The sequence below is a fragment of the Oryza glaberrima genome, chromosome 8 (genome assembly GCF_000147395.1).
Source record: "Oryza glaberrima chromosome 8, OglaRS2, whole genome shotgun sequence".
NCBI lineage: Eukaryota > Viridiplantae > Streptophyta > Magnoliopsida > Poales > Poaceae > Oryza > Oryza glaberrima.
The window spans coordinates 14,313,694-14,331,157 of NC_068333.1; the positions used below are offsets into that span (position 1 = coordinate 14,313,694).

The following is a 17,464-nucleotide window of genomic DNA, read 5'->3' on the forward strand; positions in this document are numbered from 1 at the left end:
GGACTCTATATATATACTTCATCCGTTTCACAATGTAAGACTTTCTAGTATTGCTCACATTCATATGTATGCTAATAAATCTATATATAAAATAATGTCTAGATTCATTAGCATCTATATGAATATGGACAATGCTAAAAAGTCTTATATTGTGAAACGGAGGGAGTATTTGCTAAACCTTAATTTTATTACAGTCAATCTGGATAGATTAGACCCAACCAAGACATTATAAGATTGAGGGTAATAATAACCGGATTTAACAAGTATATATAATCTCTAAATATAGGTTGATGTATTGAAGTATTAATTAAAACTTTTCATTGCCCTGTAATTAGCAAATAAACTAAGACCGATTATAACAAACTAAAATATGATCATAAAGAATTACATTTACTAAACTCAATCTTTATCAGGCCTAACCGAGATTGAATCTAGTAAAAACAACAACTAGCCAATTATATCAAATTTCGTGAATGAACCGATATAACAAGTTTATATATGATAATTAAATAGATAACTTATCGGCTGAAACACCAATGAGATGATAGCTAGCACCTGTTGACTTGAGTAAACTTATCCAACAAACTAAATCCTAGAAGATTGAAGTTAAGCAAGACAATTCGTGATCTAAAGATAAACTGGATAGGTTTTAAACTAGCCGATTGATGCTATTTAGCGTGGTTGATATAGAAACCCTAACAAAGAACGTAAAACCGATCCAAGCCAGAGTCGAGATATTTGATAAGCAACCCCATGCAAAAGTTAAACTAATTTATCGGACTTAACCGTGAAAGTACTGATCCCATCGATACCAGGCGAAGATTTGACAGTACTTACTTCTTGCCGAAGATCAAACTCAACCGATGTAGCCCTACTCAAAAAACAAGATCACGTCGAGACTAAACGTTGGCGATGCACCGAAATTTGTATATCGAACTATTGTTAAATTACAAAGACCCTGGGTGTACATATTTATACCCATAGACTATACCAAGTCCGATTCTATTACGATCGGTTTAATCTAGGCTCTATCTCTAATTAAGGAATTTATTACAGACTCCGACTTTTCACACAACTCATATCAGCTAAACATTGCCAAACACATCCGAGTCTAATTTTAACAGGATTCCATCGGCTCAGGAGTCTATTAAAAAAATAGAAACTAAGATACACCTTTGTTAACTCCGAAGGATGCCAAAACTTGGATAATTTTACTAACCGAATCTTCTAAAGTCACGGTGTGAAATCTTCCTTTGACCCGGTATTGACTAACGGAAATTGTCAAATTTTATCGTTAACACCACTGCACTCCATTACGGCCCACCCATTGCACCACTCTGTATTATTGTTATTGTGATCTTAAAAAAATCAAACCTGATCATTATTGAGTTCTTCTTTCCCTTCTATAAATCCATTCAACTGCTGCAATCTTACTCCTTCGCAGCCTACCCGTCGCCCATTCTTTTAATAGTCATTAGAATTTTAAAATCGAATCTAGTCATTATTGGGGTTTGTTTTATAATTTTTTAGGTGTCCTATCAACCATTACCACCACCGTACTTCTTTACGGCTCGCCAGGGTCCTCCCCCTCTTTATTGGTATTTGCCATCATTGTAGTCTAGGTAGTCTACTGTCTCAATATTTTCTTATTTTTTATCCTGATATTTTTCTAATATCGGAATTTAATTTATTTGTTATTTCAAATTTAAATAATATTTAATATCTTATTGTGTTCTATATGGACCTTTTTCAATATTCCTTGTTTTTATTCCAAATTTTAGTTATTTTAAATTGTATTCCTACTTCAATTCTTATTTTTATTTTTCTAACTTCTGAATTTATTTTACTTTCTATTTTGACTTTTAATTAAACATGTGTTTTGTTCTAGATTGACTATCTTTTTAATATTTCTTATTTTTATTCCGAATTTCAGTTATTTTGAAATTGCATTCCTACTTAAACTTTTTTTCCTTTTCTAATTTAGGAATTTATTATGTTTTAATCTCGGAATTTCAGTTTTTTTAAAATTGCATTCCTACTTAAAATTTTTTCTTTTCTAATTTCGAATTTTAATTAATCTCGTATTACGTTATATATGGACCGTTATTCCAATATCCCTTTGTTTAATTTCGAATTTAAGTTATTTATAAATTGTTTTCATACTTGAACTCTCCTTTTCATTTTTCACTGAATAATGCGAGAATTTCTATCCTCTACAGCGAACTGATGCCTCCTTTCGAGCATGTCTTAAGAAAATTGTTGTCGATCGACAACTGCCTACGTAGAAAGACGTGGCTCACACAATGAAAAGTAAAGCAATATGTATTAACTTGGAGATAATATAAGAAATGCCATTGATAAGTATAACACCCTGAAATTTTCAATTCTGAAATACATAATTAAAAATTTGGAATAATCAAAAATCTTTTCTAACTCCCGTGCATGTTGGAATTTATTTGATTTTATTTTTCGTTTTACTGTTATGCATGGGCTAAATGATGAGCATTTGGTAATATGTGTCTATTTTGGTTTCAAATATTATTTATTTAAAGAACCATGATTACGAAATATATTAATACCAGTTATTTTCCGAAAACCCTCTTCTAGATATTAGAACCCTCTGACATTTTTGCTATATAAATAAAATTATATATTACCATTGTGAATGAACACCCCCTACGGGATAGTTCATTAAAACATGAACCATTTTACAAAAAAGGAAATATTGATCTGTTTATTTTCTAACAATAACGGCTTTCATCCGTTAGCATTGTAAGTCTTTTTAGCATTGTAAATATTTATATAGATGTTAAAGAATATATATATATATATATATATATATATTCTTTAACATCTATATGACATTTATATGAATATGAGCAGCTGGCGCAAACTTCTTTGTGGTCTGGAAGTTGAAGGGATCATGGTAGAGGAGTCCGAGCTTCAATTCTAAGGGTCCAGGCACCAGCCACTGATGTCAAGTACTGCATGGCAGCGAGGTGGCCAGGTAGCTGAACTTAGGCTGTGTTTAGTTGTTTAGCCAAAAAAATTTTGACGTATACGGATAGACTAATAACAAAACAAATAGATACCGCTAAACTACGAGACGAATCTATTAAGCCTAATTAATCCGTCATTAGCAAATGTTTACTGTAGCACCATATTGTAGCGTAATTAGGCTCAAAAGATTCGTCTCGCAATTTACATGTAAACTGTGCAATTGGTTTTTTCTTCTATATTTAATGCTCTTTCAAAGTTTGAAGGGAACTCAACACGGCTTTGGTGATGGCATACTTGTTGATGATCGAGAGCAAGCTCGAGCACAGAGCATATCCTATCACGAGGCTGCTCGTCGCATACGTCTGTTCCGTAGGAATGCGTATATCCGCGCACCGCACGTCTGTGCCGTTTGATATATTTGGTACTAATGTTTAGGGCACATGCAAGTTTGATGGTCATGAGTGTGGTGTATACAGGTTATGCACATTTTTTTTTAGTTGTACTCTCTCGTGGAAAAGACGTAAGACAGTTTATATGCAGTGAGAGTCTACTGAAGCTAAACGTGAGACGCTACAAGAAATTAGCGGCAGGAATGAGAATTAAACTTTAGAGGCAAAGCACACGAATGACTTTTGTTGGGAGAAGAAGCCAATGGAAGCACACATGTAAAATCACAAACACTATGAAGAATATTCTTAAAAATGCAGGGTCAGAAACCACCTTCCTCGGAGAAAATATGCTATACTGCCATGTGATAGAAAAGAAATTGATTTAGTTAAATATGCTAAGCCATACAAAGCACAACTCCACTCTTCCAGCTCCATATCCCCACCACCCAACATCTAAAATCTCAAGTCCCTATCATTTTGGGTTTACAAATGTTTCAACTTTCAACCAGTCACCCTTGGCATTTCATTACAACAAACAATAATCCCTTGGACAAAGAATAATTTAATATTGACAGTTGAGCACAAAATTTCTGGGAAACCAGATATGGGATATTGGTTCCCATTCATACTGAAAAATGATTGGGGCCCTGAAATGATCTAACTGCAGCAAGTGTTAATGCTGAGATATTTGAAGTCAGGAACAGCAAGTTTCAGAGTGTAGGATCCGAAATAGGATGCTCAAGAGAACCCCTTACGTCAGTCGTCTTTCTGCCCAACATCAAACTTTGCAATGAAGAAACCAATTGTATCCAGAGTTGATGATGGATCGAATCTCTGGACAAGTTGTGATTCATGCTTTGTCAACCACTCCCTGCATAAGCATTCTATCAGTTCAACATACTGTTGGGGGGAAAAAGTAAAAACATAGTTTCAGTAGCAAATAGCAAGGAGATTATGATCCATATAGCACATAACGATAGGATTATTAAAATGGCCCATCCATCAGTTTGATTGACCCACCTGCTCATTTGGCAAAAACAGTTCTCTTGTACAAGGACAACACATCAAGCTAACAAAGATTGCTAATGCCTGGCATGCAAAATGGTATTCTCATCAGGAACTTGTGAAACCAAGTGTTGTTTTGGTTTACTTGTGGTGGAAAATTGGCAAGGAATTTGGGAACACCACGAGTTGGTTTTGGTTGGAAATTTAGTTTGGAATGTTGGCGATTATGGACTTGCGTGCGACTAACGTCGGTCAGGTTCCTCTGTGCCCAAAATCAGTTGTTTAGTCTATGTGTGTGCAGGTGATTTAGGTCAACCTTGGTCAATGGTGAGGACCAGAATTATGCTAAGGGAGGAGCAGAGGTCTAGCACGGTCGGGATGCCATGTGACAAGGTGTGACTAAAGTTAAGATCCTTAGAGGTCAATCTTGGTCAGTGGCGGGGATCGGGACTAAACACAGAGAGGAGTTGGGGTCCAGAACGATCAGTACGCCGGGTGACAAGATTGGACACAAGGTGGCACACGATGGACGTACACCGTGTAGGGCGATCTTTGCAACGGGCTTCACAAGGTTTGGTGTGCAAGCATAGGGTTCACGAAGAAACAGGAAGGAAGAGAAGCAGAAACCTCTGCGGAATTTAAATGATGGGAATTTAAACTGCATAAATAAATTCAAATGAGTAAAATATATGGCCGGTCTTTAAACTTGAGAGCAGGTGTCACTTAGGTCCGTAAACTTGAAAATTGCACATCCAGGTCCACCATCTTGGTTTAATGAACCATAGCCGATCCAAATCTCGTTTGACCAAAGCTAACCACCGACGTGGCATTCCACGTAGGCAACACATTTACAGCTAGCCCCTCCGCAGAGAAGAGTGGTGGAAGAATTACAATTTGCCCCTTCGCACTACAATACCACCCTGAAACCCACAAAATCCCTCGCCTTTCTCCCCTGATGGCTTAGGTTAGCGCCTGAGGCGGTGAAGTACGAGGTAGTGACGAGGGAGCGGTGGGTGGTGATGAAGTACGGAATAGCAACGAGGGAGGCGAAGGATTTAGGGATTTTGTGGGTTTAAGCGAGATACTTTGGGCCTGTTTGGGGAGCTTCTAGCTACTAGAGCTTCTCCCAGAATCAGAAGCTCCCCCCAAACAGTCCAACTTTTGGTCTAGATTCTGAGAAGCTGTAGTTATAGAATCCAGAAAATGAATTAGATTCTCAGAAGCTGGCTATCAACCAGCTGCTTCTCAGAATCTTAAAGCTCCCCAAAAAGGCCCTTTGATTCTTTGCAGCTTTTTTAAGCTCCTCCTAAATCTATCTTGTCATATATAGTCTTGAGGGAAATATTTCAGAGAAGTTTTTGAGAGGGTAAAGCCCTCATCTGAGCAGGGTTCTTTGCAACTTTTCTTAACCTCCTCCTAGATCTAGCTTGTCACGTAACTATGGTCTAAGGGTGATATTTCAGAGAGGTTTTTGAACGATTATTTTGGGAAGAACTTTTTGATGCTATATTCACCCACCTCTATAGCAGATATCGGTCCTACAAAACTACATTACTTTATGATGCAATCCAAATCTACCGTATTCCGTTACATACAAGTTTTCCTAAATTATGGCATAATACCGTATTTCAGTGTTTTCAGATAGGTGTGCGATAACATAATCACAGAAATTGGATAGGTTCAGGTCCCATGTTCCAAGAAATATATAGCAAGAATCTTACTCAGTATATTTCTTGGTTGATAGCTCAAATGAACCAACAATACCAGGTCCTCCAACTTTTGGGTGCTGAAAAGATTAACAATGACAATGAAATTATAGAGCATACAAAAGTAACAAATATAATTGATTGTAACTGCAGAGATAGGGCAAGTATTTACTATCCTAAGTTAGGAAAAAAAAAGGCATGTTTGTCACAGAAGTGCATGAGCAAGATTAAATATGTGCAGACTTTAATTTGGTTCAACTTTGTCTAAAGTGAGATCTATCAGTTTCAAATCAATCCATTAGTCATCATATCTGTAACGAAACTGAACAAAATTATAATTTGTAAAACATACAATTTGGCTGGTACATTTCAAGTTCTCCATCTAATAAATTACTAATTAAAAATCCTCACCATAGCAATTTAGCAAATTACATCATGGAACTTACCTGTGATCCGAGCGACAAAAACTTGTACTTATACAATGCATATCTGACCAAAGCTTCATTTTCTCCTGGATTTATAGTACACCTACAAAGCAGAAACAACTAGGATAAATGGTATGTAGAATTGTAGATTCCAGATAGAATAACTGTGTAAGTTATGTGTTTTTTGGAATGACCACATAAAAAGCTTCCACCAAATACCGATCAATACATATAGATGGGACAAATTTGATTGTTTCACTACCTGAATACCAACAAAATGTGCATGTATGACTAGAATGTCATGCCCAACATTATTATGTTTTCTTTAGTACTGGTACATCAGCTAGCTAACTGTACTGTACACGAAATCTGGATTATGTTATTTATGTACAATCTATAAACAGAGGAAAGGGGAGACCTACTATTGGGTTTAGGGAATACAGAAGGTATCTAATTTTAAAGCTATGCTCAGTAAGTAATATCCTCGACTGATACGTCTATAGCCGTTGAACACTACTCTTCTGGATCCAACACTAAGTTTGTCTAGAGCTCTGTAGTTTATCGCAATTTCAAGTACAAATAGAATGGATATCTGATTACCACACACATGTGTGTGTGTTTAACATCTTTCTTAGTAACATAATTTTTGTTCTCATACACAGTAATAACATAAAATGTTGAACACTCACGTGGAATAAACAATCACCCCACCAGGGCGAACTAGCTTGACAGCTTGATCAAACATTCTTCTCTGGTACGTCGCATGATTTCTCAGTGATTCCAGCGTTTCCTGCCACATTGAAATGCACTAAATATTAGAAGTTGTAGCAACTCATAAAATGATAAATACTTGAGCTTGGTGGAATGCAAAGATGCAAATCAAACTTCTATAACAATTAGAAGATTATTACAACATGACATATTTGGAAATTCCAATAACATGGCAAGGTACAGGCTTACAGAATATGAGATGCCATAGGCTGTTGACATAATTAGTCACTGAGATGAATGAGATAAATTTCAACTTATTAATGAATTTCATGTACCTAGCATATCATTACAGTATAAAAATGTTTCCTTAATCAGAATAAGCATTCCAAAGATAATTTTAACCAACATATTAAAATATGTAATTTCAACTTTTAAAATAGAGTAAATTGCATCAGCGGTACACGAACTTGTTAGGTGGGTGCAATCTAATACATGAACTTGTAAAATGCTCGTTTTGGTACATGAACTTATCTTGCGTGTGCGAACTAAGGTCAAAAGGACATTACATGACTAATTTTGTTGCTTTAGGTGCTGATTAGGATACTACGTAAACATATATATGAGAAGGTTGCTACTTAGACATGCACCTGTTCAATAAAAAGATATAATGAGATATAGTGATTGTAGAGAAAGATATAAAATACCAGGCAAATGAGCAATGATGCATGGGTTAGAAACATACAAAATTCAAGATAAAGTAGAGAATAAATTTATAAATATAGCATGTTATAAATTTATAAATATAGCATGTTTTATGCATACTCACTATACGTATGCATGCCACATCCTAATTAACACAGCTAGGTAAAATTAACCTTGCTAAACCATTTTGGACCTAGTTCGCACGGATTAGATAAGTCCGTGTGCCAAAACGTGCATTTTACAAATTCATGTACTAAATTGCACCCACCTAATAAGTTCGTGTACCACCAATGCAATTTACTCTTTAAAATACCTCAAATACATATAATGCCACACATACCATTCTTTTATTTTAAAATATGGTAAACTCGAATCTTTGGTTAACATTTTCAATATTGATTACAAATTATGAATGAACATAATTGGCCTGGATGTCCAATATTTTAATTTACTAAAAACATCCATTTTTTGTTAAAAGAATTACACATGATAAAACAACTCATTTCCCAATGTACCATTGTAGGTGTGCGTGCTGATGCATAGCTAAGAGTATGGACACTAAACATAAATACCCATTGTCAGAGTAGAAACAGATCCTGAACATGTAGGTTTACTTGCTAAAGATAGGTTTATCATTTGCATTGCACCTTTTCTACAAATAAAAGAAAAGTGGTCCTCCATCTTGTTCCAATTGTAAGTCTTTTTACTTGTGCACGAGGATTAAGAAAGTAACTGAAAAGATTTTGTTGTCCATCACTTATATTACGTTGGAAAAGATGAGTCATTTATTTGTGGGAGTAGTACCATTTATTTGGCAAGGCAAAATAAGAAAATGTTAACAAGGTGCATACAAGTTTTAAAATGACCTATATTAGGAAAGAGTTAAGAAGGCTAAAACAATCTACATTTAGAATTGGAACGAGTACATACAGACAAAGTAAAAGGGCAATTCTAAAAGGCATTCTCAATTTATGACCAACCGCATCTCTAAATATGGTGAGGCAAACTAGCAATACCCTTACCTCACCAGCAAAGAGGCGAGGCCTTAAGCCAAGTGCAGAACATGGAGCATCAAGGAGGACACGATCAAAGCTATTGGGCAAAAATCCTTTAGAATTTTCAACTCTACCACCTGAGCAGTTATTTCTTCCTGGTCCATTCCTCATTCGCCTTAAGTTCTTCCTGAGGTCTGCCTTGCTCACATATCTTTTATCATCTGTTTTTTTGTTATCTAACAAAACAAAATTATCAAATTTCTGAATTCAGCTTAAGAACGACATATACTTAAGGCACAGGTGCATATATCTATTAGGGAAAATTATGTTCTGAGTGTTTAGTTGGTCTCCGCAAAGTGCAAAGTGTAACCATATAAAATAGCTGTAACTTCATTAATAAAAAAAGGTTAGATTTAAATAATAAATAATAAAATTAAATATAAGTGATCCCAGGGTGTGTCATGCGCATTCACCCACCATTATAAAATTAAATAATAAAAAATGAAGAGAAATGGGTACAAATTTGCATGTCCCTTACCAGTCTGAACAACTGATGTAGTAGAACTGTCTTCACTGGCATTAGTAGTCCCAGCATCGACTTTATTAATACAAGGCTCAGAGTCCTCTGCCAGTGTCACAATTGCATCAGTGCGGCTGCCTGCTTCGCCAATATATTTTGCTTCATTGGTCTTCCGTACAGATTTGAGTGCATCAAGCTTATAAGCTTTTATGCAATTTAGGTCCATCTCAGCGGCCAATTTCAAAATATCCATCACCTGTAATCTACTTCAATATTATGAAAGTGCAAAGTAATATGACTTCTAAGATGAAAAATACACCCTATGTAAAGTGGGAGCACATGATTGAAAAAAGGGTTAGTTTTATAGGTATCGTCATTGCACATTACTCCCTCCGGTTCCATAATTCTTGACGTTTTGGATAAGGTTGAGGTCAAACTTTTGTAACTTTGATTATCAATAACTTTAAAAGTATTTAGTTTAAAGGAACTAGAACAACATATATAGATTTGTCCTTCAAAGTACTATGAAAAAAGTAAACATGCATTTATTTATTGCATATATTATAATAGAAAAATAAAGTCAAAACATATATTTTGGAAACCGTGTCATTGTCCAAAACGTCAAGAATTATGAAACCAGAGGGAGTACATGTGTTACTCAGTTCTTGATGCCACACAAATTTTCCTAATGTGTCGATTTGAAAATGGCCTTCAAACAACCTACACCGTGACATGAAAATGACCTTCAAAGACCCTTATGTTGCATAATAACTAGTTTCTGTTTCCATACAGCTAAAAAATGTGGAAATATATTTTGGGGGTTTTCTAGAAGAATGCTGGCATGCAGGATAGTACATAAAAAAGGGGTAAAAATCTGTCTGGGGGATGATTACTTTAATAAAATGGCACTTTGTGAAGGACGGGGGACTGATTGAGGAAGGAATATAACCAAAATAGCTGGTTAAGTGAAAGACTAGAAGAACTTCAAGGATGCTCTTGTGGCTTGGAGCTATTTGTATTGATGCATTATTATTAGATAGATAGCTCTGTTTCATGATTGTTTGGTTGGTTTTGTATTTCTTGTAGGTTTCCCTTCATACTTAGTGTTTGAGTTTGGGTTATAGGGCCATGACCTTGTCCAAGGCCTTGTCTTTCATCTTAAAATAATGACATGCCAGTTCCTCTGCATGTTCCAGAAAAAAGTAATTAGGAATAGGAGACTTGGGGTTATCTTTCTATTTCCTTCATAAATTACATAGACAAATGCCCTTAAGTGCCCCACAAAAAAAAATGCCCTTGCATGAAGCTGGACCACCTAGCCTAAAATCATATCTACTCCCTCCATCCCAAAAAAACTCAACCTAGGATAGCATGGGGCCTATACTAGGACAAGGAATCTGGACAAGGATAGGTCACATCCTATCCTAGGTTGAGTTTTTGTTGGGATGGAGAGAGTAATCAATAAGGGTAGGAGATAAGATATGCAAAACAATAGTTTATAAGTATGCTACACTAAATGACCTAATAAACAAATTGGCCAAGAAACTGGAAGAAGACATAATAAACAAATTGGCCAAGAAACTGGAAGAAGTGTTGCTGCTGCTCCATCTTGCATGTTATGGATTTTAGCTTCCAACCAACAAAAATTAGCCAAAAGATGGTGATAAAATGTAGTATATCTTTTAGCACATTATAATTTCACAAGATGCCATATTGCATTGCAGAACATAGGGACATTATTTACTGTTCTTTACATATGCTAAAACAAACTTTGTGTTTTGGATGAATAATAAATTTTTATATTCATTTTTATAGCCGTTGTAAGTCTATTAACACTTCAATTTGTTGTCTTTATCTGAGTATATAACCTTTTGTAGACTGTTCATGAAGCCATGACCCAGACACGACATGCAGGGAAAAACGTAACCAGGTAAGTTCCCTTATATTCATTTTATCTGTTTAGAATAACTCCATTTGACATCATATAATCAATCTGACATAAGAATTAACCTTATTGTGAGATCTATCAAGGGCAATAATTTCTCCTTGGTCTTTCATCAGGATAGCAATTGCTGTTGTTTTCCCACCTGGGGCAGCACACATGTCCAGAATCCGCTCTCCAGGCTGGGGATCTACAAATAAATAGAAAATTATGTACTGTACATAACAAATTAGGCTGTAAAATTTTGACCTAAGCTATTCAGAACTAAAAAGAAAAATATTTATCATATTCTGCATAGAAAGAAAAGTCAGCAAACTATATGCTATGTACAAACTGACAAGTGACAACTATTCAATTACTGTAACATTTGCTAGTTCAATCTTTTAGCAGTAACATTTGCTTATTTATTTGTTGCTTCAATAACTATATTCAAACCTAAGATTTTCAGCATTTCTACCACATAAATATACGATACATCACACAGCAAAGGACATAATATCAGATAAAAGATGACTTAAGACTTTCAGAAAACAGCCATATTGCCATAAATTTGAAAATTTTGCTAACTTAAAAATTATATTCATACCAAGGACACGAGCAGCCACAACACTTGGAAGATTCTGAAGAAATATCTCCCCTTCGAGCACATCTAGACAACATAAAGAAACAAAATTTAGGATCATGCATTTGAAGATCAGTCAATACTAAATAAATAAAATGCAAATATGAAATGAAAAATGTAAGTATTCATAGAGGCATTAACAAGGGTATTCAGTTAAGAAATTCGAATCAAAGAAGAGGTCAACCGATCAACCTTCAAAAGTAGGGATGCCCATCAACAACCCTATACCATTTGGCTCTATGCAGAGATCGCAATATTTTTACCATGCATCAAACCAAGAATATGCAAAGCCCAAACTCTAATATGAGGATTTGCGTGGTCATGTGATCAGTAGGCCACAATAGTAGGCATAATCTACAATCAGAAGTGAAATGAAAATTAAATGAGCTTAGCCGAAGCCAAAGCCTAGGCTCTCAGGCTTTGTTGAACCGAGCTTGAATAGATCGCCAACCTGGCTGTCCGCACAATTTTTTTGTATTTGATAAACTAGTAGATCAAGTATAAATTAGTATGCATACACAGCAGCTTAGCATCACATATTTCTCTTAGTCCTCGTCCTGTTGCCAATGTGATTAACTATAAATTTATTGTCTTTATCAAGAGATTGTTCTTGAAACATATGCTATACTGTTCACGAGCTTACACAAGCCAAGCTCAAGCCTGACCAAGTTTCCTCCGAATCTGAACCAAGATCAAGCCTGCCAGTCAGAACTCACTGACAGTCCTAATAACAATTAAGCTCAGATGTTTTTTTTCATGCATACAAACTGTCAGTGTTACCGTGACTCAGGCTCGAGAGTCGGAATCCGACTCAGACTCGAGAGTTGGAGTCCGACTCAGACTCGTGTGTCCGACTTGGCAAACTCTAGAAAATAGGATTCGGAGACTGGTCTAATATATATAAGTTCTAATAAAAAATATTATATAAAATAAGATACCTACACATAAAATAGTTAGTTAGACACAATACTAGTGCTCAGAAGATCCCATTTATATGAAACAAGGAAGTCAAAAGTGCATGCTCTCTGAGAACAGCGTCCTGCCATCTCTCGTGAGGCAAAAGCCTGTAAAACTGCAAAAAGGAACATTATCTCTCCTCTCTCCCCCAGTGTTACCGGGACTCCCGTGTCTAAGAAAAATTTGCCGCGTCGACACGCATCCCCGTGTCGATGTGTATCAGACGCGGGACGATGCGCATCGGACACTGCTAGCGCGAGTCCAAGTCCAAAAGGAGAGTTGCAATCGCTGCTGCTGTGCTGCAAGGTGAAGTAATAAAGCTCTAGCAGCAGTCCTGTAGTGTGTAGGGATAAAGCATGTGGGAGAGAGAGAGCAGGTGAGGGAGAGAGGAGAGAGAATGTCCTTTTTGCAGTTTTGCAGGCTTTTGCCTCACACGAGAGATGGCAAAATGCAGCATGCACTTTTGACTTCCTTGTTTCATATAAATGGCATCTTCTGTGCAGTAGTATTGTGTCTAACCAACTATTTTATGTGTTGGTATCTTATTTTATATAATATTTTTTATTAGAACTTCTATATATTAGATGAGTCACCGAATCTTATTTTCTAGAGCTCGCCAAGTCGTACACCCGAGTCCAAGTCCCGGTAACACTGCTCTCCCCCCACCTGCTCTCTCTCCCCCCACATGCTTTATCCCTACGGAGTAGAGTAGTACTACTCCACACTACAAGACTGCTGCTAGAGCTTTATTTCTTCACCCTGCAGGCTGCAGCACAGCAGTAGCGATTGCAACTCTCCTTTTGGACTTGGACTCGCGCTAGCAGTGTCCGATGCATGTCATCCTGCGTCGACATAGAGATGTGTGTCGACGCGGCAAAACTTTTTTGGACACGCGGGTCCCGGTAACACTGAACTCTGTATCTTCAAGAAATAGTCTAATTCAAATGACAAGATAAAGGAATTACTTTGTTCGTGAACTAATTCATATCCTTCATCGTTTGGTTCGTGGTGGCTGTCAAACCCATGCATGACTACTTATAATGAATGCTCCTTCTAAAGAAGTCAGCTATGAATGTGATCGCCAAACTGGAGATCTCACATCTTTCAAAGTTAGTTGCATGAATTGGCACACAACATACTATATGGGGGAAAAAAATTCACCAATCAAATTGCCAGTTCTATCCTTATATTAAAAGAATGAAATACAATAGTGTATTTGTACCCGTGTTACATACAAATAGCCAAGAAATGCAGCAAAGAAGTAAATGTACCATTGAAAGATGGGAGCTTGTACACCCTCTCAGTCATCTCCACTGCAACTCCATGAGGAACACGAAATATTCCGGACCTTGACATTGCAGTGATCCCTTGACCAATGTACAAACCCTTTCTTTCTTCATGATGTGCATCTGCAAAGAATTGAATTTCATAGCGTTATGTGTATGACTTTTAGCTGGGGAAAACAACCTCACACTTAAAACTGTAACAGTGACTAACATACATGAAGTACAGAAAAAAAAAAGAGTATTTGCAGTTTATCAATAAGCTATCAAAAAGGATTTAAATTTTTCAGTTGAAAAGCTTGCCTGACTGCAATCCCTGTAAAACAGTTCCTCGTGTTATACCAACGGTCCAACCACCATCCTCAGCAGGTTGTTCAATAGCAACCGACACTGCAACTTTGTCACCCTTTTCAACATGTGAGCTGCAAGCTAAAACTCCTGGGATGTACACCTGAATATAAAGAAAATGAAAAGGAAAGTTAAAATATTTGGGAGTGTGGACTTTCTAGTAGCATGAACTGGCAACAAGCATGCAAAGATACAACCTCGAACTGAAATGTTGAATTTTCCAAATCCAAAAGGAAAAAGTAAAAGACAATCAGCAACATGAGCGGAAAAGCATTATTTAAAAAAACAAGATAGGTATTGAAGGCTACTAGTCACCATCCAGTCCAACAGCAAGTACTACAGTGAATTCATACACTTATATAGCACTCCCCATGCTCCACATAGGATTGAGGTGATGCAGCAAAAAAAAAAAAAGAATTACAGAATGATCAACGGAAAGTTTGAAACAACTTATTCTCCTATGCTAGGACTAGCCATTTTTCGGTACATCTCAACATAATGCACATACAAAAGCACACAAACACACAAACATAAGAAAACATACCTGGGCTCCTCTAAGAACCGACTCTGCACATTTTCGACTTACAATCACTTCCTTAATAGATTGGTCAGGTTGGCTATCGTAGTGCAGTGCATGTGGTCCTGAACCTTGTACAAACAAAACGTTGTCAAGGCCAGAATATGGGCACTTATGCACCACAGAATTCCCTTCATGTGCTTGCTCTCCACCATTCTGCTGACCAATCTCCAAACCATTAATTCCACCACAGAGTCCGTTCTGATCTACCAAATTCATCAGTTTATGCATGACAGCATCAGTGGAAGACTTCAGAGTATTGACACGAATACAAGAGTAACAAGAAGGATGCCTAATCAAGAAAGTAATAGTTAGTACAAAATTAACACTATTTACTTATAATGGAAACTAGCATGAAACTGTAGAACTGGCTCAATCTTTTATTTGACCGTTTTGGTCAAGTCATCAAGAACTTCAGTCTTTCACTGATCTGTAGTTAGTAACTACTGAGTAGGTGAGCATAGCAAAAGAATCTTTATAGTAGACATGCAAGAACAGAGAATCCAATAAAAAGGTGAGCATAGATAAAGATTGTCGTTTCCAATATCACAGAAGCCTCTTCATTTTCATCTCTTCCCTGGAAAACCATGTTCTTTAGTTACATTGAAAAAGGAAGCTAAATGAAAATCATGGAACCAGATAAGTCAACAACCAGTAACAGTCTTTAGCTAAGAGTCTTATCAATTTCTACGAAAAAAACACTAGTAGATTGACGCATTGCTGCTCCAAGATATTATTCCTTGAATCATTTTCTCCAGCCTAAACATTTGAATTGTTCACCACCTTGGAACCACAGAGAATTTATCACTAAGTAAATCCAATCAAGTACATCCATGCAGTTTTGTTCGTACACAAATCATTTGCCTGAGTATTAAGACATTGTCCTTAAAAGCTGAAAGTTCAGAACAAGAAAATAGCAACTGCAAGTACCAGAACTGATTGAAACATGGTACATTTGATTAGATGGCATAATCCAGCAAATCTAGAAATGGTCTCTGATGGATGTGTTGATTAGCATGAAATTTGGAGAAAAAGAATGGAGAAGTAAAAACAATCCAGCAAATGGGTGCAAACTTCGCAAAAGCTAAATCTATATCCTTCGCTAATCCAATGGTAGTAGCAACGAGTGGTTTTCCCCTTTTGTTTAAAAGTGATAAGATATGTTGATCAAATGATGGGTCATATATGTAATAATTACGGCTAACAAATCAATATTCTGTGCTATTAGCACTATATAGCCTGATAGCCAGAAGATTCTCAAGCACTAGTTCAAGCTTTTTTGCATGACAACTATTTGAAAAATGCCAAATGAAAAGAACTTTTTTGGAAAGTTAAAACGAGTATAAATAATCGTGAGACAGCATTTACAGTTAAGCAGTGTTCATTTTTTGGAGGGAAGCTGGAATTTGCTCCTTTTGCTAATTGTAATCGCTTTGCCACATCAATTCGAATCATACTTGGTTTGGCTAGCTCCAGAATCTAGCATGGTTTAGCTTGATCGAACTCCGCTCGAGCAATCATTTTACTAAACCAGTTACAGGATAACATAACAGCCAATCCTTTTCATGTTAATCAGAGCATCTGTTCGGATAGAATTTGCTCCAAGTTCCCTAAACTGAGAAAAAACAAAGTATAAAACAAGCAATGGCCGCTCTGCCCAGGACCAAGCGCGCGCAAAATTTTGGAGCTGCACGCAACAGAATTTGCTCCAGCTTGTCTAAATCGAGGAAAGCAACAGACTACAACACCAAGACACTAGATGACCTAAAAGTTAAGGCACACCCATTCATCAATGAATAGAATAGGAATGAAGCAAGAGAGGGGGAAGGGGCGGCTCACGCGAGGGCTTCGGAGATGCGGGCGAAGCGGTCGCGGCCGTACGCGGCGGCGAAGTACTCCTCGACCTCCGGCTGCCACTGCAGCCTCGGGCTGTACGTGTACCGGTCCGCGTCAGCCGCCGCCGCCGCCGTGGGGGAGGCGGAGGCGGAGGCGGAGGAATCCATCTGCGGCTGCGGTGGGAGGGGCTCCTGGAAGCGATTGCGCGCAGGAGGGAGGATGCGGAATGGGGAGAGAAGGGAGGGGAGGCGGCGCAGGGAGACGACGCCCAACGCGTCTGGGGTTTGCGAGGGTTTCTAGTTTTCTACACCCTGTTTGCTTGGCACGGTGAGAATATGAGGAAATTGGATTTCATCTTCTGAATTTTATAACTATAGTTTCTCATAATTTGAATGAAAATTTAAACTATTCAGAGACTTTGATAGCTGAACTCTAAAAAGAGACTG

The 17,464-nt window shown here is 37.1% G+C and overlaps 1 protein-coding gene across 1 annotated transcript; it reads right to left on the minus strand.

The window, feature by feature from the left end:
• Nucleotides 1–3,757: 3,757 nt before the first annotated feature.
• Nucleotides 3,758–17,334, minus strand: LOC127782330 (rRNA (cytosine-C(5))-methyltransferase NOP2C). Its single transcript, XM_052309488.1, has 12 exons — nucleotides 17,022–17,334; nucleotides 15,150–15,474; nucleotides 14,561–14,708; nucleotides 14,246–14,383; nucleotides 11,982–12,044; nucleotides 11,464–11,585; nucleotides 9,472–9,709; nucleotides 8,961–9,169; nucleotides 7,215–7,315; nucleotides 6,547–6,628; nucleotides 6,116–6,180; nucleotides 3,758–4,260 (listed from the first exon to the last, which is right to left on the minus strand). The coding sequence occupies exons 1-12, from the start codon at nucleotides 17,183–17,185 to the stop codon at nucleotides 4,146–4,148; spliced, it is 1,770 nt and encodes a 589-aa protein (XP_052165448.1). The 5' UTR covers nucleotides 17,186–17,334; the 3' UTR covers nucleotides 3,758–4,145.
• Nucleotides 17,335–17,464: the final 130 nt, after the last annotated feature.

Coding starts and splice junctions, on each gene's coding strand:
- LOC127782330 (XM_052309488.1), bottom strand. CDS start 17,185: ATGGATTCCTCCGCCTCCGCCTCCGCCTCCCCCACGGCGGCGGCGGCG. Junction 11,586..11,981: donor TGTGGCTGCTCGTGTCCTTG/GTATGAATATAA, acceptor ATTTATTTGTAG/ATCCCCAGCCTGGAGAGCGG. Junction 7,316..8,960: donor CTCGCCTCTTTGCTGGTGAG/GTAAGGGTATTG, acceptor TCAATGTGGCAG/GAAACGCTGGAATCACTGAG.